Source organism: Haliotis asinina, chromosome 16 (genome assembly GCF_037392515.1).
Source record: "Haliotis asinina isolate JCU_RB_2024 chromosome 16, JCU_Hal_asi_v2, whole genome shotgun sequence".
NCBI classification, from domain to species: Eukaryota; Metazoa; Mollusca; class Gastropoda; order Lepetellida; family Haliotidae; genus Haliotis; species Haliotis asinina.
In genome coordinates this window covers 2806997-2834123 of record NC_090295.1, presented here as the reverse complement: position 1 = coordinate 2834123, position 27127 = coordinate 2806997, and the positions used below count along the sequence as shown (strand labels likewise).

The following is a 27127-nucleotide window of genomic DNA, read 5'->3' as shown; positions in this document are numbered from 1 at the left end:
TGCACAACACTATTTTATTGGGGTTGGTATAGATGTGCACAGCTAGCTAATAATAATACAAGAATGAAAAATGAAATTCAACTGAACATTATGTGTGTAGCTATGTTCATGTATAAGATGAAGTGTAGGGAATTCAACAGTGTCAGTCAGACGACTGGCAACTTAGAAAATGAGAAACATATCAACATATGTGGAAGTGACTATATGTCTTGTTTCACATTTTCACTTAATTTAACTCTTATTCTGAATTAAAACAAGAATCACTAGGTAACCGAGGGATGCAGCAATGACTTGGCCATCCTTCAAGCCTCATTTGAAAACTGAGTGTCCGTCAGCGAAACAGATCTCACACCATCAGAGACGCAGGAAATTTAAGTGCGGAAAGAGGATGGTTTTGTTACTGCTTTTGAGATGGACATCACAGCACATACGTGACTTTATTGAGTTGTCCTTATTACAAAAACTAAAAATGTCCTCGTTCAAAGACAAAAAACAACCATCACATCAATATATATGTGCATTAATTTTTTATTGAAAAATCAACAATGTTATGTTATGTATCACTTCTGAAATGGACATCACAGCTCATAGTGACTTTTTCGCTAAAAATCAACAATGCTTAATGATTTGGGGTATACACTCAGTCTAGTTCACCTGTTATATTTATTTTTGAGAGCATTTCTCATAGAAATCAAAACGATAAAAAGACACATTTCTGATAATAAATACAGGGAGCCTTTTAGGAATTGGCCAGGTGTAACAAATGTTTTTGGGATTACACTTTCAGTAAAGTATAAGTTCTGGTATTTGTTTAGAATGAATGTCCATATTCAACAACCAATAGTACTAGAATTTGATGTTTACAAAGAAAGTGTATCCCAAGATATGTATCAGATGTCCCTGATGTAGTACCCTTGAATCCACAGAAACACAGACACAGCTGATCCCTGTTTACAAAAGCTGTCGTAGCTGCAATTTTTCTGTGCCATAACTATTTGAAATATGGAAGAAAAAAGAGATGACATATTTATGCTTATATTGTTAGATTTATTGTTGATTTGAAAAATGACTTGCACCTTGTGCAAGTTAGACTCATAAATGATTGCACTTTACAATACTGGATTGCACCAGTGCAAGTAACAAAGCACTAAATCAAGTCCTGACGTAACATTTAGAAACTGTCACAAAAGCACCAAACATAAACTGTTAGTAAAAGTTATCTGTCTGTCTTATGAACATTCTTTGACAAATTCTCACACTGCCATTCAGTTGAATGTGACTATAACCCTGTAAGAACGTGATGGATTGGATGACTTCTTTAAAAATCTAGCTGCAATGACATCAAACACATGCTAAGTTGGGCTTTATTGGCATTATTCCAGCCATGTTGAATATTCTGGGGATGCCAACATTCACTTAATTCTGGGACTCTATGACTCTTGATTTTCTACATCGGAAGATACAACCATTCATCCTTCATCGTTAACTTCACCGCCAATTTGGCACCAAATAATTGTGCATGACTGTAATTCTGTATAGCTGGTCTAATGTTGGTAGTTTTGGTATGATTGTCCTTAGGCAAAGACTACAGATCCCTCTTTAAAGATCCGGGGTAGAGTAGGCCTTCAGCAATCCATGCTTGCCACAAAAGGCGACTTTGCTTGTTGTAAGAGGCTACTAATGGGATCTGTTGGTCAGACCCACTGTCTTGTTTGTTTGACACATCATCTGTTCCTAATTGTGCCGATCGACGCTCATGCTCTGTGTGTGTGTGTGTGTGTGTGAGTGAGTGTGTGTGTGAGAGAGAGAGAGAGAGAGAGTGAGAGAGAGACAGACTGATTGCCTCTTCCAGACTTTATATATTATTTACAGACTGGTGCCATATAGCTGCAATATTGCCGAGTGCGGTGTAAAGCTAAACTCACTCACTCTATGTGATCAATAATCATATCAAGCATGACTGCTAAACATTTTAACTTAATTAATAAAAATACAAAAATCTTTTGAAACATCCCAGTGGAGTTTTTACTGATTTTGTGTTTCTTCATAAAAAGTTCTAATGTGAATATTTTAGTTGATAAATATTTCCTTGAAACTTGATAAATATATTTGGCAGCACTGCAACAAATCCAGTGTAAAGGAATATGATAATATCACAAATACTGGGTAACAATTACCATTGCAAGAAAGCAGTAGATATAAGTGTCCTCACAGTATATATATGGAAATAGTATCACAACACGTTTTAACCATATTGACAGTGTCAATGACCTGTCTTCACATATAGTCAGAGTATATACAAGAGTGGACTATTTTCCTGCCCATATTAGATATATTCCTTCTCGCAAATGTTGCTTTGGTAAGTAACATCAAAATTCAACAAAAACTCTCACATTAATAAAATTCATGAATATTTCATTTAAGTGATGGTGAATAATGAATTGAAGTCGTGATGATACAGTTCGATTTAACAAATACACAGTGCATCACTCCAGCTTAAACATTTTTTCTAACGAACAGGCAAAAGAAACAATGCATGCATATCGCCCATACATTTGTTACTAAAATTCACTTTCCTTTTTCACAATGGTGGTTTGTTGTTATTGTGATAATATTAGTGATTTCTACTTGGCTTTGTTTCTTTTGCCCTTTAGTTTATAGGATTGTAAATAGATGTTTACAGAAACAGTTAACAGTGAAAATGGGGGAAGTCTCTCCACATCCTTTGAAGTCTTTAAATTTATACTGTTTGTGTGTCTGGGCAATATGGTACACCATTGCAGTGCTTCAAATTTATGGCTCAGCATTAGACTTGTGGGACACATGAACACTAAGTTATCACATCAATCTGAAGTTCTGTTCATTTCTTTAAAGCATCTAAATTATGAACTTCATGACCTAAGCTGTCCAGTGGAAGATTCCAGGCATCAGTGTCCCTTGTATGCAGTCAGGTGTTATTCTGCAGGGATCACTTTATAAGGATTGAGGATACCATTTGGATCAAGCACCTGCTTCATTAACCTCATGATGTCCACAGCTGCCCTAGATTTCGTGTGGTAGATGTAGTTGCGTTTCCACAAGCCAAGGCCATGTTCTGCGCTGACACTACCACCATGCTGTGATACCCAGTCGTACACAAATGGTTCTATCAAATCCAGAATTTCCTTCTTGAATTCTGAAGATGTGATGTTCAGGTGAAGGTTTCCTGGAACAATTGTTTAAGGTATGTTTTAGTGATTTATGTGTCCACATTCCTGCTACGTTTGAAATATTTCATAGTATAAAAACAATATATGAAGGGGTGGGGGGGTGGAGAATTACCTTTCCAGTGTTTGAAATAAGATGGCTATAGTGAACATGATGAAATCTCATTCTTTTACTAATTTCATTTAAATCAAATCTCAATGCTCGTTTTCACCACGCAAAGATTTAAGGACATCCCATTACAATTGATGTCAGAAGAAATGACAACAGGAAGTCAACATCTCACATCAGAAAGCAGCTTTCAAGTTAAATGTTCCTTGTTTCAAAACTGTGACCTCCGTTCAGATTACTCCTTGAGAGAGAGCTGACACAGTTCTTGACTTAATATTTGTACATGAAATTCCTGGAATGTCTACTGAGGGAGTGAGTTTTGCTTTTACGCTGCTTTCAGCAAAATTCCAGCATTATCAATGTCTTTATCAATGGCATTATTAAGAAGTTGGGGTGTAATATAAGGACAAGCTTTATGGATTAACAACTTCTTTATTCAGGTGATGTGGCGTTTTGATACAGATCCTTGTAATGCCTCTCAAAGGTAACGACACAAGAATGTGTATTGAAATGTCACATCATCTGAATAAAGAAGTTGTTAATTCATAAAGCTTGTCCTTATATTTCCAGCAATATCATGGCAAGGGACACCCCACACATTGTACCCATGTGGGGAATTGAACATGGACCTTCGGCATCACGAGCAAACGCTTTAACCACTAGGCCACACCACTGTCCCGGAATGTCTACTGAATGGCTGACACTGTATGACACTGTATGACGTTCCTTTTCAAATGTTTATCTCTTTACAATTTGGAGAAAACAAGCAACCTTTTATGATACTGTGATGTGACCTGCAATGGTATGTCTTGGAATGTTGGTGTAATAGGTATTAACCTTGATGTTGTGTATTCAAACAACATTGCTTAAAAAAAATGACATACCATCACCAAGGTGGCCATAGCCAACCACCCTTGTTGCCTTCGTTCCAATCCTCTCTCTGACGGCCTCCACCAATTTGTAGAAGTCTGACAGTTTCAGACTGAAGTCATACTTGTATGTATATCCATCCACCATCAGGGCCTCGGCACCACGTTCCCGGAGCTGCCAGATTGCCTAGGGATAAGAACACAATATCAACACATGAAATGATTTGAAATCAAGATTTTATTTGTTTGTAGTGAAGACTCAGACAGTTTCATGAAACTGAGCCCCAAATATTCAGTATCTCCAGGGCTGTTATTTTGTTGAACTAACACAACCCAGTATCAAACAGCATTTCAGCACAGAAGCTTGACAGTTAAACTGTTCATTTCCTCAGAACTCATTATAGAACCAATTATACTGATTTGTGATATTCAATTTAAAAATATACAGCAAAATAAATGATTGCTTTGATCTGGACTGCCAAACAATCAGACTGAGAACTCAATCAGCCTACTAACCCTAATCTTGGTCATGTCTGTGGCGAGTGTCCCATCAGTCATCAGTCCTTTGTCCATCAGTTTCTCAAGCACAGCATTGAGCTTCTCCTGGTCGTGGCTGCTGTTGGAGCCGCTCGTCTCGATGAGAGCATAGAAAGGGTTGTTGCTGATGGGGCAGGTCAGGTTCAGGTTGCCTGTCACAACCTCCATTGTTGCGTGGTCCATCATCTCAAAGGCTGACAGAATCTCGCCAACTTCAGACTTGACTGTTTTCAACACTGACACCAATGAGTTGAATGATTCGCAGCCTGAAGTATCAAGTCGAGAATATACAACTCTCACTTGGTGGAGATGCTGCAGTACATTACTCTTTTTCACATCCAGAATAGTCATTTGCCATTACATCACCTTTAACACAATACTAATACCTTAACTCTGTATACGACCCGTGAAGGTCCCGGGGTAGAATAAGCCTTCAGCAACCCATGCTTGCCATAACAGGTGACTATGCTTGTCGTAAGAGGCGACTAACGGGATCGGGTGGTCAGACTCGCTGACTTGGTTGACACATGTCATTGGTTCCCAATTGTGCAGATCGATGCTCATGTTGTTGATCACTGGATTGTCTGGTCCAGACTCGATTATTTACAGACCGTCGCCATATAGCTGGAATATTGCTGGAATAAAACTCAACTCACTCACTCACTCACTTAACTCTGTATACAATGAACTGAAAGTATGGATGATAATCTCATCAACATCATGCTCAACTATAAAATTATGCACACATACAATAATGTACTGATTAATGTATTGATTTTTTTCTATTCTGTTTCACAACCCTTTACCAAATCTGATAGAATCACAGAAAAAAACATATCTGACATTCCGGCAAATCTGCGTCTGCAAAATATACTTAAAATACAGTTTGTTGATCTTTCACAAAATGACTGAATCACTGGTAATTACCAGTAACTGTGTTTTCTACCAGTTGAATTAGCCAAGGGCCGGTACTTTGTATGACTTTCAGTCCCAGGCAGCAGCTTAAAACGCATCTTGCATGCACAAACGTGTTTGAACAGACGTAAAACAAAGGAATTAAAAAATATTCAGGATTGCTAGTGATGTTTGCTTGTGACCTGTCATATGAAACCATAGGGCTTTCATATTTCAGCCACTGAGCCTGAAACCAATCGGTTCTAACCAATCGGAGCTAACTGAACAACATAGAAATGAAATGTCTAACACTGTTAAGAAAAATAAACATGAAAGATTTTCATCGTGGCTAGTTTCTGGGACTGGCAGTTGGAAAAGCTGGAGGGAATACTCCAATCAGAACACTTCCTACTCAAAAAGTCAAATGTGTCCTAATAATCCCCCAAAACCTACCCAGCAGCGCCACATTGACAGCCTTAGGTCTCTGCGGGCACAGGATAGATGCAGCAGTGATGAAGCCAAGGGTTCCCTCTGAGCCAATGAACAGCTGCTTGACGTCGTAACCTGTGTTATCCTTGCGTAGTGATGATAGACAGTCCACCACTTTGCCATTTGCCAAAACCTGGAATACCATTGATGTTGGTGAGAACACCAAATGATGTACATACAGTATTGTTACATCTGTTAGGTAGACTAGCTTGAACTGGAAAAATGATCATGAGCATTCATATCTCTCTTGTTATCACAAATACAGATCAGTCACCTTAGCTTGCCTCAAAGGCCAGATTCATCCTAAGTCTGCAGTATATGTTTGTTACAATTCCTTAGTTACAAAGACCCGTGATGGTCCCGGGGTAGAATAGGTCTTCGGTAACCCATGCTTGCCACAAAAGGTAACGATGCTTGTCATAAGAGGCGACTAACGGGATTAGGTGGTCAGACCCACTGAATTGGTTGACACGTCTTTGGTTCCCAGTGGTGCAGATAGATGCTGATGTGGTTGATAACTAGACTGTCTGGTCCAGACTCGATTATTTACAGACTGCCGCCATACAGCTATCATACTGCCGAGTGTGGTGTAAAACTAAACTCACTCATTCAAATGAAATAAACAAAGTTCCCAATTTTGCTAACAGTTATACTACTGTTTCCACAATAGCATTGTGGACATGGCAGCAACAGGGGAAAAAGGGTTTAAAAATGACAGTTTTACATAATTGCACTGAATGAAAATGTTACATACATATATCAAAAAGCAAGAAAAGCTATCAAAGAAAGGCAATGTTGGAGGCAGCGGAGTAAATTACTTAATTTAAGGAGACTAGAGGGTGAAGCTGATTTCAAGAACATCAAGATGACCATACATCCATCTATTAGAATGTTGTTTCTGTTAGAGATCAGTACTGAACTACCTCCAGTATTGTGGGTTCCCATAAATACTGTAACAGGTAAAAAGCACCTGCAGTAGTTCATGTGCCTTTGGAAAATGAATGACATTGACACGAATATTTGGGGAAAAACATTAACATTTTGTACTCTAAAGTTTGGATCTTTCAGAGATGTCTTTAATTGGATGTGAAAACAAGGCGTTTGATGGCTTGCAGAATATTAACCTCTGGATATTTTGATAACAAAAATAGGGCGCACTTGTAGGTATAAGCAGTGATTGGGAAAAGCAGTTTGGTCAATGTGCCAATGGCCCCCTATGTAAGAAACAAAATTACTTATAATAAGTACAAAGAAGTAAGTAAATATGTAAGGTTTTCAGGTGTGACAGTGTGACAGTGGATTTCCTCCACTGCAGCTTTTGGAGATGTGCCTCACAGCATTTAAGTATATAACCACTATGTATCTTAGCTAAATATGGGTTAACAAAGACCTTTGATATGAGATTTGATATTTGCAAATATATAAATCCCTGTATTCATGCACAGACCATACATCCACTTACAGCTTCTAAGCCCAGCACACTCCCATGTAAAGATCCATAACGGAGAAGTCGGATTCCTCCTGCATTCGTTGAGATGTTGCCGCCAATTTGGCAGCTTCCCTTTGCTCCAAGGTCAAGGGGCACAACAAGGTCATATTCAGCGACATGGTTGTCAAGGGTCTCCAGCACACAACCCGATTGACATACTACAGCCCCTGAAACAGTAGGCTGAAACTTATTTCATCAATTCTTTTCATGAGTCATAAAAAACAAGTGTGACATCACAAACAGTGATTCACAATGTTTCCAGATACAGGTGCCAAAGCTCTGACCTCACATCAAGTAGGTCACTTTGCAAATACAGTCAAGCACTGTGTGGGACCATGAAAAAATATCAAGTTATCAGAACTTATGGACATCCGACCAGGGCATATCATCACATATCATCCAGAAACAACTCAACAGTAGCAAAGCTTAACAGATGTCATATTTGGGGTAACACTTTCTTATTAAAGAACAAATTCTAGTACTATTTTGGTTGAATCCCATCCGGGATTCGAACCTGCACCCTCAGAGTCAGGCACCTAATCGTCAGCACACAAAGTCAGATGCCTAGCCCGCTCAGCCACAGTGACTTCCACAGTCACATGCAAAGTAAGTCACAACTTGGCAGATTCTGATAGCTTTCGGTATGCACTTACCAAAACAAATCATCAAAAATGCCATTCAATCTATAAAGTTGAGAAAATAAAGACGCAATGAAAAATATTTTCCCCTAGTGTTGGGGGAAAAAGAGGTTTTGACAGCTATGATGCGCTGCACTCATAAACTATTCGTGGTGAAAGTGTTCGCAGAGCTTGAAACAGTTTGCCTGCCTGGAGTATGAGGTCGTAAGCAGTAGTCTAATCTTGGTTGTGTACACAAACAAGGAAATAATCTACTTGTTACATGAAGACAACATGTTGATTGTCATAAGCTGACTCAATGTCTGGTTTATTGACACCTATATGTCTGCTTGTCGGTCTGCTAATGACAATATGCCATGCACAAAGAGCAGGCTAAGCGTATCTGCAAATGAACCAGTGGCCAATGAAAAAGCTGCTTACACTTGAGTGCACACCCACAGTATTGCAGCTCCTTCGTTTCGAGGGAGGTAAACCCAAGTACAATATATTGCACTTTTGATTTCTGATTATACGCTTATAATTTTGTTTATTTATTTTTTCTGAATTAGCAATGCATTTTACATATCATGAATAAGTGATGACTGTGTTTTAATTATGTTTAGCTTTTTGACTGCGTGTGACCTTTAACTTGCTGAACTTTCCAAGCTGTATTGTGTTCCTTTCTCCTCACTTTTTTCTATCAGTCTTTTTTAAAAAGTCCTACCGCCCTCGTCACTTTTGAAAAAACTGTCTGAGAAACATTTTTTTTTATGCAGCCTTAAGCCTTGGATGACGTGGTTGATGCAAGTCAGCATATGTCAGTCTTCTATACCAATGCTCACGCTGGTCGAGACTGCTTACAGCTAACTGCCACAAACATGGAACTAGTCTTTTCAAGGCCTAAAGAAAAAAACAAACAAAACATTTTGCAATGATTTCAGAAAATCCAATTGCGTTGCAGAGGGCGAGCTGGCTAAAGAGCCCAGCTAGTGATCCAGTGATGCTGAGGTGTCTGGATCAAGTCAACTGGTGAATCTGTTGGTATATGACCAGATGGTGGCCACATGAATGCGTGAACACCTAGTTGCAGGTAAAGCAACGTGCAGTGAACATAGAGAAACTTGGTTTGACTGTAGAATGTGTTCAGCCACATGCTCATACTTGCCTGAAACATCATCTACAGATATAACCTTGTTCATGAGCTGTGTGGAGACTATGACCTCATCAAACACTGGGACACCACCTCCAACTAATCCTGTGTTTCCTCCTTGAGGCTGCACTGCCAACTTCCTCTCATTACAATGGGACAAGATTGCTGACACTTCCTCTGTTGTTTTGGGCCTCAGTACAACCTTGCTTGAACCTGTAACCATGGTCAAGTACAATTTATTAAATCACTTGCTGATGATTACAACAACTACTTAACGTCAAATTTCATAAGTGAAAAATTACAGCTGATTGATCAAAGAGTTACTGTTTTTTGACAACTATGATACTATAGGTCATATTATGTGTATGTAGCTGCAATAAAATGTCAAAGACCTTGCAGGGTTTTGAACCATGAACCTTATGATCATAAGTCGGACACCTTGTCCACATGACGATTCTGATCGGGGTTGTCCATTTTGTTCTGAGGGGGTGGGGGAGGTGATCAATTTTGGACACATGTACTGGTAGTTTAAAGGGGGAGGTGATCAATTTTGGACACATGTACTGGTAGTTTTAAAGGGGTGAGTGAGTGAGTGAGTTTAGTTGTACGCCGCACTCAGCAATATTCCGGCTATATGGCGGCGGTCTGTAAATAATCGAGTCTGGACCAGACAATCCAGTGATCAACAACATGAGCATCGATCTGCGCACTTGGGAACCGATGACAAATGTCAACCAAGTTAGCGAGGCTGACCATCCAATCCCGTTAGCCGCCTCTTACCACAAGCATAGTCACCTTTTATGGCAAGCATGGGTTGCTGAAGGCCTAGTCTACCCTGGGACCTTCACGGGTCAGTTTTAAAGGGGATCATTGATTTTGTATGTGGTTTGCAAGGGATGGGTCACTCACTTTGTACATAAATTATAGATTGGGTTGGGTCATTGACAATGTACATGCTTCTCCATAACAATTACCCCACTAGCCATAATAATATATCTACATCGCTGGAATATTGCCGAGAGCGGCGTAAAACTAAACTCACCCATAAATTATGAAGATCCCTAAGTGGGGTGTTCACCTGACATTCTAGTCACTTTCATTGATGACGTTGGTGACATTATTGCCTGCATCCATCCCTTTTTATCAACTGAACTATAAAAATTCTTTTTTGTTTTTTTCCAGGTCAGCTAAATTCTCACCTTTGCAAGTTTTTAGCCAGTCTTCATTGTAAGGGTCAACATCACTTGGATTTGTCAATACACGTCCTGGAATCAGACTCTCAAAGAAATTAATATCTGCGTCTGTGACATCGCTGTACGGACCACGAGCTATTTTCGGTTTTCTGTCAGTGTTCGCGCTATTGTTGATGGACGACATGTGATATCTGCTAATCCCTTGAACAACTCCATGCGGCCTCGACTGACCTCTTTGCCGCATATCACGTGCGTGGTCATTTCTCCCAGGTAAACTGGAAGCTGTCAGTCCTTGGCAGTATGTCCTTTGTATCACTCGTCTCACTAGACAAGCATGCATCTTGATTTATTGCTTGACAAAACGTCTATCACACTTAATGCATCGTCTGATGATGCACTATCAAGAGATGATCAAGAGAAAAGTCCTTGACTATTTAACAAGACAGAGTTACCTACCCTGATAAGCCAATTTATGACAAAATCACTCCAATAAAGTATTTTACGAATGTAGATTCTTACTCAATCTGTTTTTCGTTTGAATATTTAGTTTGTAAATCTGTCATAATTATAGCACTCCTACGCTTCACACTTTGACCGTTGCAGACTCGCTGTCCAACCATTTCAGTTACTTTTCTCCTATGAACAATTACAGATGAAATACCCATTTCGTGTTTTACATAAACCAAAATGGCATCTCCCGTAAAAGAGTTCTGTGATAGCACAGATTCGAAGAAACGCAAAATTGACGAATCTGCATCGGGCTCAAAGTCATTCAAAGGGTTTTCTATTCAAAGAGTATTGAGGGAAGATCATCGCACGAAATTTGCATGTTTAGAGGGTAGATTTAACGGGAGCGAAGATCTTGCAGTTGTACTTTTGGAGAAAGAGCCTTTTTCCAAACAAAGTTTTCCAAGGCTTCTATCAGACGAAACGACTTTAAGAGAGACGCTTAAGAATGACATTTACAGTACCTATGAAGCAACACCGCCAACAGACCTATCAGGTGAGTATCTGCTATTTTATCATAACGGATGATTCGGTTCTTTCTTAAATTACAAACGAAAAGGGAGGCAATTACTCAATTATCCCCCCTGAATATGTGAACACGAGCTGAGTGCAAGATTAGACCGGTACCGTTATTAAGCAATAGAGCTACCATCTGGAAGGAACCTATGAGTTTTAGCACATAAATATAATTCAACAGTGTTTTGTATTTTGGCAACGACTATTTACAGAAGTGAGTGTACTCTGTTTACTTCATTTTCAATTTTTAGGTGTGTAATAATGCACCAGTTTGCATCCAGTAACCATGATATTCTGGCGTCTCCTATTCCCGGCTAAAAAAAAATAATACAAACAGTTCTTTACGTATGTATGCTTGTTGTTCATAAATGAAGAGACACCTCCTCTAACATCTGCATCTATCAGCTGCTTGATCCATCTGGTGTATTATCTCACTTGAGCTCTATGAAAAACATGGTCGTCCACCGCTGACTTATCGAGGCATCTCCATTTCTCGTGGCACAACGAGAAAGTAACATTAGTAGGTGTAAGGAAGGGGAATCTTATTGGAAAGGGGGTGGAAAAGTTACAATTTTTTCAAGTTGGTTCAAACTCACGAATGTTCGTTACAATGCAAAATTTTGATAATTCACAGACTTGGGCCACTTCCTAGTTACCTGTTGTAGCGCCAATGCAGGTTTGCTTGGCAGTGTAATGAGGCAAGAGAGTTATTCCCCTTGGACAACTCTCGGGTGGCAGAGGCCGGGTTTCGCGGACGAGCGCGTATTCTGCTTGAGTTGGTATTAAAGCGTAACGAAGCGTACTTACGTGTCCTGTTGATTCACAAGTGGTACAGTATCCCTTTATCTAAACTGGCATAGTGTCCTAGTTTATTTAGTGGCAAGCAATGGTGTTATAAGCTGAGAGTTATCTGCCCGCCAGGGGTCGTTACGGTACTGTATTCCTGCCATTGGGTTAGTAAACAGTGCATCAACTAGATGGACTCATTATCACTGGTTTCTGTGCCTTCACAGCTAGTTAACAGACATCAAGAGGACTTTACACCGGTCAATGATGTAAACAACCGCTAAGTATCACACATCGGCAGAAAATGGTTTTACCTCGAGAATAAGGAGACGGCCCTGTAAAACCTTAGATTTGTCTTGTGTTATTTTTTGTTCCATATTTGTAATAAAGCTAGAAACACTTATCTGACATACAGGTACCAGCAAGTACCATATTTTTATTGATGGTTAAAGTTTTCATATGGCATTTAGAAGTGATACACATAAAGGGATAAACTTTGTGGATGTCAGATTCTGTGAGTGAATGAGTTTAGTTTTACGCTGCTTTTAGCTATATTCCAGCAGTATCCATGTGTAAAATCAAACCCAGGTCTTCGGCAAGCGAACATTGTTGTGACACTAGGCTATCTCACTGCCCAATACAAGGAACACATAGTGACATAATATTACTGATACATAGATCCATATGCTCTCACCCTTTATTGATGGTTGTTTGTTGTGTTGATGTCAGATTATGGGACCAACAAGCTTTGCAGAATTCAGAAATGATATGTTTGCAGAGAGTATTTCTTGTAATGCAGAATATATCATACATGATGCCATGCATTCAATGTAAAGAAACAATTCTTCTCATGCAGGTTTCAAAACTACTGTGATATATCCAGCCACACAGAAGCACATAGACAAATACTCTGAACATGACCAGTATATCATCAGAGAGACGCCTACTCTGTATGAGAAAGTCACGCTACCTTGTATAGAGAGTAGTAACTTCAGCATGCAGGTACGTATTTTCTTGCCAAAAATGTTATCTTTAGGTGCGGGAACAGGTAAGGAATAGACGGTTGCTTATGAAATGCTTTATCTTATTGGACAAGAATAAGAACAGTGATTGAATTGGTTGTAGAATGTGATTCTTTTAAATAAAGATAAGTAAAAGATCACACTGGGTACAGCTCATTCTTAGCAAGATGACAACATGCTGCTAAAGAACACAAATTCATCCTACATGTGACATCCTTGTTCAAGTTACTGTGTTAACTTGCAAAGGGGTTAAGATCTTGGGTCATGAGGTCAAGGTGTCAGAAGAGTAGGTCAGTGATTCTAACATCAAATTAAAGCAAAAATCTGAAAATATGTGGTCATAACAGTTACCAGTACTTTAATATTTGTGACTACATTCTTTGCTTGTTTCTGTCTTAGCTTATTTGTCAAGTTAATCAAACAGTAATGACTGTCTCCAACCATGTCTGATGTAAAATATTCTTCTGAAACATGTTGAAGACATACATGGCATGCAGTTGAAAGTACAGTACTGTAATCTGCATATTTTTGGATGCTTGACTGGATACAATGTGTGGTGTCCTGAAAACGATTTCCTAACAACTTTAATAACATGGTCAACATTTAAGAGACACACCTTGTCTGTTTCTTCATCTATTGAAATTGTTTGTTTCCATGGTTACAGTGGGTATACAACATCCTGGACAAGAAGAGTGAAGCGGAGCGGATTGTGATGGAAGATCCGGACCCAGACACTGGGTTTGTGCTGCTGCCAGACATGAAATGGGACAGAAAAGACATAGACAGTCTGTATCTTGTAGCTATTGTACACAAGCAGGGGATCAAGTCTCTGAGGGATCTTGGTCAACAACACTTGCCATTGCTTAAAAATATACTAGAGAAGGGAACCGTAAGTCATCTTGTTTGCTATTTACTGATTCATGATATGAGTAGAAGGGATTATAGGGCAGAATAATTCAATTTGAAGATATCTACTCAATTTTCTGAATCCATCCAAATTCTGAAATTCTTCAAATCCATTTAGGGAGGCAATATTTTGTATTTCTTGTATGTTTTATTTGAACATTAACTCAACAGATGTGATTCACATGAATGGTCATTGATAGCGCTAGGTAGGTTTTGAGTTTCATGAAGTGAAGACAGATAGATAGACATGCATTGATTGTGTTTGTCTTCAATGCTTAAGGTCTTCCTTTGAAGATCCAGGTTAGAACCGATCTTCTACAGACATGGTTGTAGGAAGTGACTGTTAGGATTGAGCTGTCGATTTGGCTGATGTATATCAATGATTCCAAGATGTGAAGATTGATTGTCTTTAATACCAATCACTGGATTGTTTGGTATGCACCCCTTTTATTTACAGACTGCTGTCAAATGCCTAGAATATTGCTCATTGTGGCAGTGTATCCTCATCTATGATCGTCATGCATTACATTGCATTAACAATTTGCTTAATAATGTCCCCTGAAGGTCTGGGTTAGAACTGATCTTCAGTACCTCATGCTTGTTGTATTAGGTAACTAATGGAATTGGGTGGTCTGGCTCACTAAGTTGGTCGAAACTTGTCATTGTATCCCAATTGCATAGAACGATGTTCATGTTGTTGATCACTGGATTGTCTGGTTCAGACTTGATTATTTACAGTCCGCATCCATATAGCTGGAATATTGCTGAGTGCGGTGTAAAACCAAACTCACTCACTCACTCACTCACTCACTCACTCACTCACTCACTCACTCACTCACTCACTCACTCACATATGGTACTATTCTTATGTTTCTGATTTCAGTGTTTATAGCTATAAATACAACCATGGATTGTGTTTAAACTCATGTTCAATCATCTTACAGAGATGTGAGATAACATGACCTTTGTTTTATTCAGATTGCTATACAGGAGAAGTATTCTGTGCCCAAGTCCCAGCTCCGCATCTACTTCCACTACCAGCCCTCATACTACCATCTACACGTTCACTTCACCCATCTACGCTATGAAGCTCCAGGATTTGATGCCTTGCGGGCCCATTTGCTGGAGGATGTCATCGATAACATTGAAACATGCAATGACTACTATCAGAACAAATCGTTGAGTTTTACTGTGAGAGAAAACCAGCAGCTGTACAAAGACTATGAGAAATATGGCTACTTTAAGTGATGGTTGGGGACTGTATGTTACATAAGCAGATCCAGGAATTTACAAAGGAGGGGATTTGAACCCCCTGAAACTCCCCTTGGCTCCGCCAATTCAAAACATTAACTTCAATGTGGTCCTTATCTATTTGCAAAAGGGGGTGGGGTTTGCACCCCTGAAAACACCCCTCCATCTCTCCTAACAATGGCCAGATATGACTGTAGTCTACAGGACCAAGTGTACAACCATCCTTGGTGATCACAGCTGTTGACAGTTGTAATAGGTTACTATTTTGGGATGATTAGATCAGAAATATACTATTCCTGCAAAGATTATCGTTTCGTTACCGTCAACTGACAACCATAACTTCATTCAAATAGGCATGACACATTGTTTTTCACCGGAATTATTAAATGCCATGACCTAATAATGGGCCGTTCTCAACATCAGTCTTTGATTACAATATCAATCATGGATGAGATGACTGTTGTCACTAAGATAACTATGTGAGGTGTGAACAACAGTCAGACAAACATAATATATGGTCTTGGGGTTGCGTAGTAGTTAAGTTTGTTTGATGTTATGCGAAAGCTCTGCGATTGATTCCCCACATGGATACAATTTGTGAAGCCCATTTCTGCTGTCCCCAGCCATGAAATTGCTGGAACATTGCTTAAAGTGGCGGAACATTATACTCCCTCACCACACGAAGTGTTACAACATGCCAGTTGGTTATGGGGAAAATCTGGGATGGAACCGGTTCTTATGATCCTTGCTTCTTGTAAGTAGTTTAAGAACTTATCTTGACTGAAGAAAGTAAGTTGGCTCTTTCCTCTCTGTGTATAGGTTTGATGTTAACTATGTTTGATAAAACATGATGACACTAACTTAAATATAATTCCATTTAGCATAATTTGGCTAAATTTTGTTCTTGTATGCTCCATGCATTTCCTAACTTCCTACAATTAATCCAATTATTCTCATTCCTCTCACAAGTATATATCATTTCTTTACATCAAACACAATAAATTCCTCATAACAAAACGTGTGTTTACAAACCAAAGCTTGTCCATTTACATTACGTCACCACACAATTGGACACATCATCATAATATTAGGTCACTTTCTTTCATTTCCTCGCCATTTTAGATAACCCACATTTTATCACCACTTGTTAGCAATCTCCGTTTACACTCTTTTTCTGAGTTCCCACATCCCTCCTTATATTTGCAAAAGCCTTCTACCACTTCTATGTCGTTTAACTCGAAATCACACTTCTCATCTCAAAATTCCAAATACAATACATACCTGTCTTCAACCCAATCTCTCTATTTGAAACAACCCAGATCTCATTACCACAGATTTCATCCTTTATGGTTTACTAACTTTGCTGTACAATTAGATTGCAATAAAATGATGTCAGGTGGCACAGTTTGGGGCGGACACGGGACCGCTCAATTCTTACCTCGCTGTTGCTGCTAGGCCGTCTGTCTTCCAACAGAAGCTACTTCCAACCGTGGGGTGGTCAAAATATCATGGATAACATCACCGCTTCCTGTCTCATCTGTTCAGGGTCCCAATGAGAGCAGTCTTAAAATCACTTTCGCTTGACCCTGTATCTGCCTTCCACACCTGGCCTTTGTTAATCCAATTCCTTACTTCTTGTTATCATTTTGTTGTGACATAGGAGAGTATTTTATTGCAGTATTTTGTATCTTGAAGCTTCTCAGTATATATCATTTTATACGAGATTAGAATAGAATGTGTTCAGTTTCATCCTGGAGTAAGAAATAGCCCTTGTATGGACCTTTTTGTTGGAATGTTGTCGAGCAGTGACAAAGATGTATTATTAATTTTGTCAAAGTTTCATATAAAGTTCTCATGTGTTCTTTAGATTATGATTAGATTTTCAGGTTATGAGCTGGGTTTGATAATTTAGTATAATATGTTGAATTATGTTTAGGGATATTCAAAGACATGCAAATGTAACCAAGGGGTAACACAGGGAGTGACAAAAATGTGTTCTGTTCTGTAGGCATTCACCTTGGAACCAATTGTAATCGGTGTCACCCTATTGTCCATACTGGTGGGTTGGGACGACTACCGTGGAAAGCCATAGGAATTCCCTCGTCAAATTCCATTTCAGGTGGTTTCTTATTACAGATTTACGAAGGCAAAAGACAAAGAATTCTGCATAACTCTGTATAACTAGTGTGGTGACTTCAACTTCCCAACGCTGAAGTTCCCCAAGACTTGCACCGAAATTTGTTTTTCACAAATAAGTTTTACTGCTACAGTCCAGTATGTCCTCTCATGATGCCAAAGAAACGTCACACAAACTTCAGGGTGAAACATTCATTCCTCACCAATGTTTAATAAGATCAATGACGGACATGCGGACGTCTCAAAATGTGAGGATTCAGTGACCAAAATAATATCTGGTTCCCAATCTCTACCTTTAATTAAACTAACGAGAGAGAATTTATAAAGGCATTTTGTTTGATATGAGAAATATTTATCATTGAAAGTTTAAATTAGAATAGATTGTTTTTGTAGAATTACTGAAAACAGTAACTGGAGATGACTTTTTTGGCACACAACTGCAGATTAGTTTAGCTCTCATAATGCCAATGAAAGTGTGTTAGTGCCGATGGATGACTTGGTAGAAGTATTACTGATAATGGGATTGTTTGAGCAGTTAACTGTTGGTAGAAGTATTACTGATAATGTGATCCTTTGAGCAGTTAACTGTTGGTAGAAGTATTACTGATAATGGGATTCTTTGAGCAGTTAACTGTTGGTAGAAGTATTACTGATATTGGGATTCTTTGAGCAGTTAACTGTTGGTAGAAGTATTACTGATGATGGGATTCTTTGAGCAGTTAACTGTTGGTAGAAGTATTACTGATGATGGGATTCTTTGAGCAGTTAACTGTTGGTAGAAGTATTACTGATATTGGGATTCTTTGAGCAGTTAACTGTTGGTAGAAGTATTACTGATGATGGGATTCTTTGAGCAGTTAACTGTTGGTAGAAGTATTACTGGTAATGGGATTCTTTGAGCCGTTAACTGTTAGAATAATGGGAAATCTCCAGGTGAAGATTAAGGTATTCCCGTTGAAGTGTTCACAGATGTTAGCACATTGCTTTTACCTAATCTAAGGTTACATAGAAAAATAATTGTTTCTCTGGCACATTTTTGTCAAATGTAACAAGGGCGGTAGGACATTATTTTTAGGAAAGAGATGACGAAGGAGGAACACATTTTTATTTTTTTCCCCCAGAGTTATAGTTTGGGAAGTTCAGCACGTGTTAATGAGTTGTAGATTCAGTCACACTCGTTCTTACAGACTCTCATTCGTATTGTGGACAGATGAATAATCGGGATGCGGCATAGTCAAAGTTTGTTTGTTTTTTTCAAATAGCAGTAATAAATTGTTACGGGGACAAATAAACGTGATGCACCGATGCCCGAGAAACATTTCACTTTTTAACTGTTTTGGAGACGGTCCTGTTGCCCGCTCCTTAGATTATTGGCTTAGTAACGTTTTACAAATCATTGATAAGAGAGATCCCAATAACTACAGGTGTATAGCCCTGCTAAGTACTTTAAGAAATAATGCAGGACAAATCTCATGGATAACAACTTCGTAATTATTTCTCACGATGTTTCGGGGCTTGTTCCAGCCATATCATCAGGTTGAACTGAACGTAAAAACTTCCGTTGAAACTAGTAATTAGGAGATAACAGATGTTTTTGATACGTACTCTGGTGTGCGGCAAGATTGCGTTTTGCCACAAATACTCTGATTGCTATATATAGAAGAACTTGTAAAAGAAATATTAGCTCATGACACAAGGGGCATAAACAGAGGTTAAACGCTACCTGTGGAAAATGGCACATTGGTGATAGTTAAATACAACTATAGGTTGTACCATACTATAGCGGGAATTTGGGGGATTAAAAGTAGCAAGAACATAGAGACAGAAACATGGAAATTTTAACCAATATAATTATTCATACATTTTGGTAAAATGTCTTGAAAATGAAGAAGAATCATGGGCATGTACAGTATGGTTCAAAATTATTGAGAATAGCTAAAGCATTTCATATTATTAAACGAGAACAAATCAGATAAAATTGAATGTATTGTGAAAGTGAACTGACCTTTTCATGTTGTGTAGGTAACAATTTAATATTTTATCATGTCTCCTTGAGCTTCACGGCACAGTCTAAGACGGGTAGGCATACTTCCTATCAGAGAGGTTAGTGTCTCGTGAGTTATGCTGTCCCAGTATCGGACCACTTCTCTCTTCATGTCTTCAATTTTTGTCAACCCCTTTTGATTCACACATTCCTTCATCATCCCCCAAATGTTCTCAGTGGGATTTAAGTCAGGACTATATGCAGGAAATGGTAATGCAGTCACATTTTTCTCCTGAAACCACTGCTTGGCATGTTTTGCGGTGTGTTTAGGATCATTATCTTGCTGCAAAATCCAGTGTTTCCCATAAAACACATGTGCACTTGGAAGGAGAAAACTATCTAATATGTTAGTGTAGCGTTGACTTGTCAGATTTCCCTCAAACACACACAGCGGGGTCGTTCCTAATAAGGATACCCCTCCCCATACATGAAACTTTGGGCTGTATTTAGGTCGTCGATACAACGGTGCTGACGCAGACTTTGCCCATATTTTCACATTATTGGGATATACCCATATTGAGCTTTCATCAGTAAAAATCACATTTTCCAAGTCAAAGTTTTCATGTGCCAAACACCACTCAACACGCCTGTCTTTATGTTCTTGTTTCATGAGAGGAGAAGGAATTCCAGTCTTTTTCTCCCATCCAAGATCAATCAAATTTCTTCTAACTGTAGATTTTGATACAACTGTTGATCCCCTTTCTATCATTTCATACCTGATGTTGAAGATGCTTGCCCTTTGCTTTTTAGACGCTAAAATTCCCAGCCGGACGCGATCTGAGAAGTCCAATTTTCTGGGTCTCCCTGCTCCTTTCTGGTGCCCCAAATCCTTTCCCTCTTTAAAATTCTTCCTAATCCTATACACAGTAGAAAGAGGAGTTCCTGTTCTCTCTGCCAATGTATTTACATCATCTATTCCTTGATTACACAACTCAAAAATCAACCTTCTTTTATCTTCAGCAGACATTGTTGACAGTGCTGAGGAAAAAGACGTCTGCTACAAATTCAGGGGAGGTAACTCTAATTGTACTATACTCAGTAGGCCAAGATGAGTTACCTCCCTTATACCATTACTTAGTGTTAAGTATCAGTGAATCAGTTGAGGTGTTAGGATAGCTCAAAGTAAGAAGAAAAATTCTCAATAATTATGAACCAGACTATAAGTGAGGACTGTTTGCACATGAAAATGATGTTACACCTTTTTCTGCAGATTATAGGGACAAAACTCCGGCGGAAAAAAATGCGGTTGTAAGTCCTTCTGAAAAATGCCTTTTTACTGATGTAATTATTTAGCTGACAGCATTGACATCAAAGTTTGAATGTTTTTTTAAAAAACATGAAGAAAATGACAGACTAACAATCTAAATTGATGTTTCATTAGTACTAGTTCTATGGCACGACCGTGGCAGTGAACATCCGAATTCATAAATGCCAGTTTCTCTAGGCCATCTCATCTCTTATTGGAAAAGGAAAAAGGGACTTTTTTTCGAGAACGTTTTAACTTTGGCAAACTTAGGACTTTTTACCAAGCTCTTTATACCCAACATCTTTCTACAGCCACAAGATCCAGACAGGAATTTGATTCATGGTGAAGTGTCACCCATTAGGGGGACATATCACCTTCCTGTAGTATCCAGTTCCACACTGTTGTAGAGCGGAGATAGGCCATAGAAGAAGTGACTGACCCCATTAAACAGTTTTTTAAGCTGTTGTCATCTGCCGCTACTGTTCGTAACATAATCTTTTCATGGTCATGATTTCACGTTTCACACTATTGGCAAATGGCTGATGTCGATCGACTTCTTTGATGGTTGCAAGGTACAAGTGAAGATAGATGCTATTGCGCACACACTTGTTCTCCCTCTCTAGCAACATCTTCCATCTCCATTTCATGAACGGACTAAGAATCTGTGAAATAGAAAAATAGGAAAGTTCTCTTTGGAACTCTCGTCTCTGTACGTTTCTGGTATAGTGCCAAATGGTGACTGTTTGCTTGTAAATTGTATCTATATTATATCAGACCCACACGTGTGGCATTTCATATCTTTGCATGGATGTGTGGTATGAAAACCTCACAAGGACATTCATCAAATGTTTATACAGTACCAGGTTCAACAGCGAGAGCTCCGTCAATAATGAAACTGGCAACAGCTACCTCTTCTGATGTTGCTATAACACTTGCTTCCATATACATGCATATGCCAACAGGTATATTTTGTACTGCATAAAAAACTAAATGTTTCTAGGGCACATTTTTTGATATGATGTGACGAGGGCGGTAGGATTTATTTGGAAGTTTTGATAGAAAAATGGAGAAGAGGGAGGAAGACATTTTTATATTTTTCTCCCAGAGTTACAGCTTGGGAAGTTTAGCACGTGTTGTCGAGTAGATTCAGTCACGCTCGTTTTTACAGACACTCATTCTTATAGTGAACAAATGAATAATCGGGACGCGGCACAGTCAAATGTGTTTTATTTATTTATTTATTTATTTATTTATTTATTTATTTATTTATTTATTTATTTATTTATTTATTTATTTTTGTAAATGGCAATAATAAATTGTTACGCGCACAAATAAGAGTGACGCGCCGATGCCCGAGAAACATTTCAATTTTTTTGTTAAGAACACTGGATAAGAGTTCTATGCCGCTCTTCATTGTTCCCAATTCTTCTTTACCCTCCTTTATTTTGAGTTTCCAATCAAAGATAAAGTAATACGTAAAAACCCTAATACTCTTGCAAGGCTTTCTTACGTACACAAAAGTCACTTTGTAAAGGTCTTACACTGCACCATTCCAATGGATCACATGCCAAAATATGCAAAGCAAAGTGGAATATGAATTTCGAAGTAGTAATATGTGCTTTGCAATTTTCTGAAATGATTTAAAAGACGGCAATACTTAAAAACACGTGATAGAAAGTTATTCGCTTGCATCAAGAAAGGATGATCTGTCGCAAGAGTGGTGCGAACTTTCACAAGTTCATTAGAGTTCACTTAAGAGTAACAACGTGCCCACCTTCGTAAAATAAAGGACATAAAGCTCCTGGAAGATTGAGCATGACCAGCAACCATGGTGGTCACGCCCAAGTTGGCCTGTCATGACATGTGTATGATGGGCCATACCGAAGCCGTGCAATGGGGAGTGGGAGAATCTTGAACTCTCCATCCGCACCATCAGACGGATCCGTCCGGTCCGAAATACCGTCCACAGAGTCCTTAGATAGACACAGGCAGAAACGTTTGGAGTGGTGATTCTTCCAGGACCTGTAACTTGAGGAAATGGCGTAGGGTTCATTGGTCGCTATCTTCTGCACGTCACCGACGGTCATGTAGATGGAGGCGTCGTATCACCAGGATATGATCCATGCAGCTGTTGGTGGCTCAGTGATGGTGCAGTGTTGCGTTTCCTATGGCTGCAAGTTGGGTCTCATTACAACACGACACATAACGGTCAATGCCTTCGACTGGAAACACTAGATACAGCCATGGTGGCACATTTTTTGCGGACATAAAATTTGCGAGTCATCATGTGCTGGAATTCGAACTACGGACCTCCCAATCCGGAGTCGGACACATTGTCCACATGATCAAAGAGGTAAACCCCATCATCAAGGTGAAAACGTAATGATGTCATCTGTGGGATGACTCCACTCCCAGCTGCACACTTGTCTCAACTGAAGGCACGTCCCAGGCCGAGTAGCGTGGTCCTAGCGTGAGACTTATTCTGATTCAAAGGAAATATGGGAACACCTGGTATTTTGATAATTATTTATTGTTCACGTAGTAAGGAATCGCAGCGTCCAAATATTACACAATAACTGTTATCCTGAACACAGTTGAGAAAAGTCAGACGCATTCACTCATGTAGTGTGATGGTTGGTAACCGCCATATTGGTTACGTTTTGCGGAATAACAAAGAACACAAAATTTGCCAAACCTGTTCATTGTGGAGATCACATTCCTAAGCCTGGAACGAAGAACACAAATGAAACCATGCACATGCACCACGTGATCCCAATGAAGCGTGGATAGGTATAAGAGTGGGTGAGTTTACTTTCACGCCGCACCCAGCAATATTCCAGTTATATGGCGGTGGTCTGTAAATAATCGTGTCTGGACCAGACAATAAAGTGATCAACAGCATGAGCATCGATCTGCGCAATTGTGAACCGATGACATGTGTCAACCAAGTCAGCGAGCCTGACCACCCGATCCCATTAATCGCCTCTTACGACAAGCATAATCGCCTTTTATGGCAAGCATCGGCGGCTGAAGGCCTATTCTACCCCGGAGCTTCACGGGCCGGATGGATATAAGACGTTTGGCACTCTCCAACATTGTCATTGATGATTTTGTCAGTGCATAACCATTGAGTGAATTTGATCGAATAAGGGTGTTTGGGAGGCTTCGGGATGGCGTTTTGATTTGTGAGGAGGCTCGACCTCTTCAGAAATCCTCTCCAGTGATTCATCCACTTTTTGAAAAGTTTCAGACGACATGGAGGGTGCAGCCACGGCCACGTTGTCAACGTCACATGTTTATGACGTGATGCTATTTGTCTCTCTGAGCTTCGTCACAGTAAATGCTACTGGCCTGAAGTTGGGGAATGCCACGAATGTCAACGTCAGCGCCTAAAACTTTCGTAACGATTTACGTGCCGCTGGCATACACAACCGACGCCCAGCAGTCAGACAGCGATTACGTCCTTGTCATAGAACAGTAAGAGGAGCATTGCGTCGGGCAGATTGTGAATGTTAGTGAACGTGACCGGTTTGGTGGAGAATCAGTTATGGAATGTGGTGCCTTCAGTCTTCATCACAGGACTTGTCTGTGCTGTATCCATGGCAACCTGGCTGGTTCACGGTAGAGAGATTCTTGGACCATTTTTCATTACTTAACGCCATGAACCGTCAGGCCACATCAGACACGTGCGGTTACAGACTTCCACAAATAATGAGGATTTGTGTTGATACGGAGGCCAGTATATTCTCCAGACACTGCTCTCATAAAACATATCTGGGACATCCTTGGTTGGCGTATCCGTCAGAATCATTCTCCACCAGCTGACGAAGACAAACTGTTCAGGCTTTTTGGACTAGGAGTGACAAGCGGTATCATATGCCTCACTGAGGACATTGGTTAGGTCGGCAAGGGTCCTGAGTGTGTCGGAAATAGAGATTTACACAAGCACTACTGATCTGCAACTGACTCTGTGATGTTGCATTTGGTTCAACTTTGATGTGCTATACATCTCAAAAACTCTGAAAATACTGGACCAGATATATATATTAATAGAATAAAAACTAAAGCATCAGTTGTGCTTTGATTTCAGTAGCCGTTCTTAACGTATCAGAAAGTAAATGAGTGTTTCCATATTTCTTTGAATGAGTCTATTTTGCTCAAATGTCATATGAACATGTGTTAATGTGTCATCAAAGGCTTATTCGACAGAACAACACAGTCAGATCATCAAATATACAGATGGACTGACCCTTTTTTATCAAACAGTTCTTTCTCACTGTGGAAATCGCGGTGCCTATGCGGCTGACTTTGTGTGCTGACGACTAGGTGCCTGACTCTGAGGGTGCGAGTTCGAATCTCGGATGGGACTCAACCAAAAAAGTACTAAAATTTGTGCTTTACTAAGAAAGTGAAATCCCAAATATGACATATGTTGCATTTGACCACTTTTCAAATGGCATCGTGTAATCATTCCGACATTGTTGATGTTCGGGTTTTTGTGTATTCATCTCACATTGCAAATAATTTATTACCATGTTTCAGAATCCGTGTTGTTTTTGTTCATATCATTGTAAACTGTGTCAACAGGAAACATTGTAATCCGCGGAGGTGGTATTAAAAGCACACGCAACAATATGCTTCTGAACTCACCGAAAGAATGGGTTTCTTGCTCATGTATATATTTCACTATGGCGTTAAGTGGAAAGTCAATATGGTAACTTGTCATTTGCATCGTGACTGCCACGGGGTTTGTAAGGAAAGAAGAATATTGGGTTGCCATCAGTGTTCAATTTCTTCTAAATTATTTCATCAACTTTCTGGAAACCCACGCCTCGCAACTTAACTTATGTCAACGTGGCAGTTTCTAAAGAAAATTATTGAAAATGTTTTATCTGAATTTGTAGAATCATATTAAGCAAAGCTGATAGTGAATTGCAACAATTTTTTAATTGGTATTATGATATTGAAGATTTAAAAAAAGCATAACATACCCTGTTGTCATAAAGCTCCATGCTCCACAAGACCTCCTGACAGGGTACGTCAGCTCGACCAAGCTTTTTGATCGTAGAATAATTTTTGATTTGAAATAATGGCTAAATAACAGTAAAACGGCCATTGGCTCAAGGGTTGGTACAGCTAGATCCACACAGGTATCAAAGTCCCCATGGCCTCTTTTGTGGTTATTTGCCTTCACTTCCTGGCGATCTGTAGCCAGTTTGTAGAGCATATAGTCATCTGCTAATTTTCAATCTCTAACTATGGTATACTAGTTGATTTACTGTCGTTTGACGACAGATTTAATATAACATTAAAATGTATTAACCGTTTTAGTCACAATATGGCTGAAATATTGCCAAAGTCACATTTTGACTCACTATATTCCAAAACGCTGTCTGTTACTTGCCATTTTGGATTCGATTCTTTTTCCTTTTTACTTTTTACATTTTACTTTTGGTTGTCTTTCGAACAGCGGAACTGCCAGTATACTGAGTCTGTTTCCAGTTTCCCAATGACGTCGACTCTTCATGGTCACAAGAAGGTACCAATCCAAATTTAGCACTCGGAGAGTTGGTGCCTCTTTTGCAGGAACCATTGGGTCTGCACAAAGTGAGAACAAAGTTACTCTCAGTTACTGACAGTAATATAAAGACTCCAGCAACATTTGCTGATGGGTGGACAGCAAAAACCCATAGTATGAACTAGAGAGTGTAAGTCTTGATATTTTTTCAGAACGTTTAGTGAAGCAAGATCTGAATCTGAATCAGACAAACACCCCATGTTCCTGAAACTATGTGCAAACAATGAAATAAAACAGATTTAGATTTTAGCAAAACTCATAGACCAAAATGAGTTTCCCAAAATGTGCCAAAATATTCCAAATTTCAGGAGAAGCCAACAATATCGTTCTCCTATAGCACGTGAGACACATACATGCATGAGCATATCGTAACCATACAGACTGTAAAGACCACACGTTCACGGAGATGGCGTTGGCACAGATGGTGGCGGAGTAGATGGAACAGGATCCATCTACGTCATCAATATTTCGTGCCACGTGACGTTGGTTATAAGTAACTCGGAGGTGGATGCGACCTTCAAGTGAACTCTCAACATGTCTCGCCTCCTGCTCCTCACAGTGGTGGCTGCCTTCACAGCCCCC

The 27127-nt window shown here is 39.4% G+C and overlaps 2 protein-coding genes across 2 annotated transcripts; one reads left to right on the top strand and one right to left on the bottom strand.

The window, feature by feature from the left end:
- Positions 1-510: 510 nt before the first annotated feature.
- On the bottom strand, positions 511-11015 carry LOC137268131 (D-2-hydroxyglutarate dehydrogenase, mitochondrial-like). Its single transcript, XM_067802655.1, has 7 exons — positions 10560-11015; positions 9376-9573; positions 7567-7760; positions 6069-6237; positions 4701-4987; positions 4200-4371; positions 511-3205 (listed from the first exon to the last, which is right to left on the bottom strand). Exons 1-7 carry the CDS (start codon positions 10891-10893, stop codon positions 2955-2957), a joined length of 1605 nt encoding a protein of 534 aa, XP_067658756.1. The 5' UTR covers positions 10894-11015; the 3' UTR covers positions 511-2954.
- A 219-nt stretch (positions 11016-11234) lies between these two features.
- On the top strand, positions 11235-17402 carry LOC137268133 (m7GpppX diphosphatase-like). The gene is made up of 4 exons (XM_067802656.1): positions 11235-11556; positions 13219-13364; positions 14049-14273; positions 15269-17402. Exons 1-4 carry the CDS (start codon positions 11241-11243, stop codon positions 15536-15538), a joined length of 957 nt encoding a protein of 318 aa, XP_067658757.1. The 5' UTR covers positions 11235-11240; the 3' UTR covers positions 15539-17402.
- The last annotated feature ends 9725 nt before the right edge of the window (positions 17403-27127 follow it).

What these genes read in the sequence shown, in the direction of transcription:
- LOC137268131 (XM_067802655.1), bottom strand. Translation starts at nt 10,893, where the DNA reads ATGCATGCTTGTCTAGTGAGACGAGTGATACAAAGGACATACTGCCAA. An exon ending in CAGACATGACCAAGATTAGG is followed by an intron (nt 4,372 to 4,700) that starts GTTAGTAGGCTG and finishes TCTTATCCCTAG; the next exon opens with GCAATCTGGCAGCTCCGGGA. An exon ending in CTATGGCCACCTTGGTGATG is followed by an intron (nt 3,206 to 4,199) that starts GTATGTCATTTT and finishes CAATTGTTCCAG; the next exon opens with GAAACCTTCACCTGAACATC.
- LOC137268133 (XM_067802656.1), top strand. Translation starts at nt 11,241, where the DNA reads ATGGCATCTCCCGTAAAAGAGTTCTGTGATAGCACAGATTCGAAGAAA. An exon ending in GTAGTAACTTCAGCATGCAG is followed by an intron (nt 13,365 to 14,048) that starts GTACGTATTTTC and finishes CCATGGTTACAG; the next exon opens with TGGGTATACAACATCCTGGA. An exon ending in ATATACTAGAGAAGGGAACC is followed by an intron (nt 14,274 to 15,268) that starts GTAAGTCATCTT and finishes TGTTTTATTCAG; the next exon opens with ATTGCTATACAGGAGAAGTA.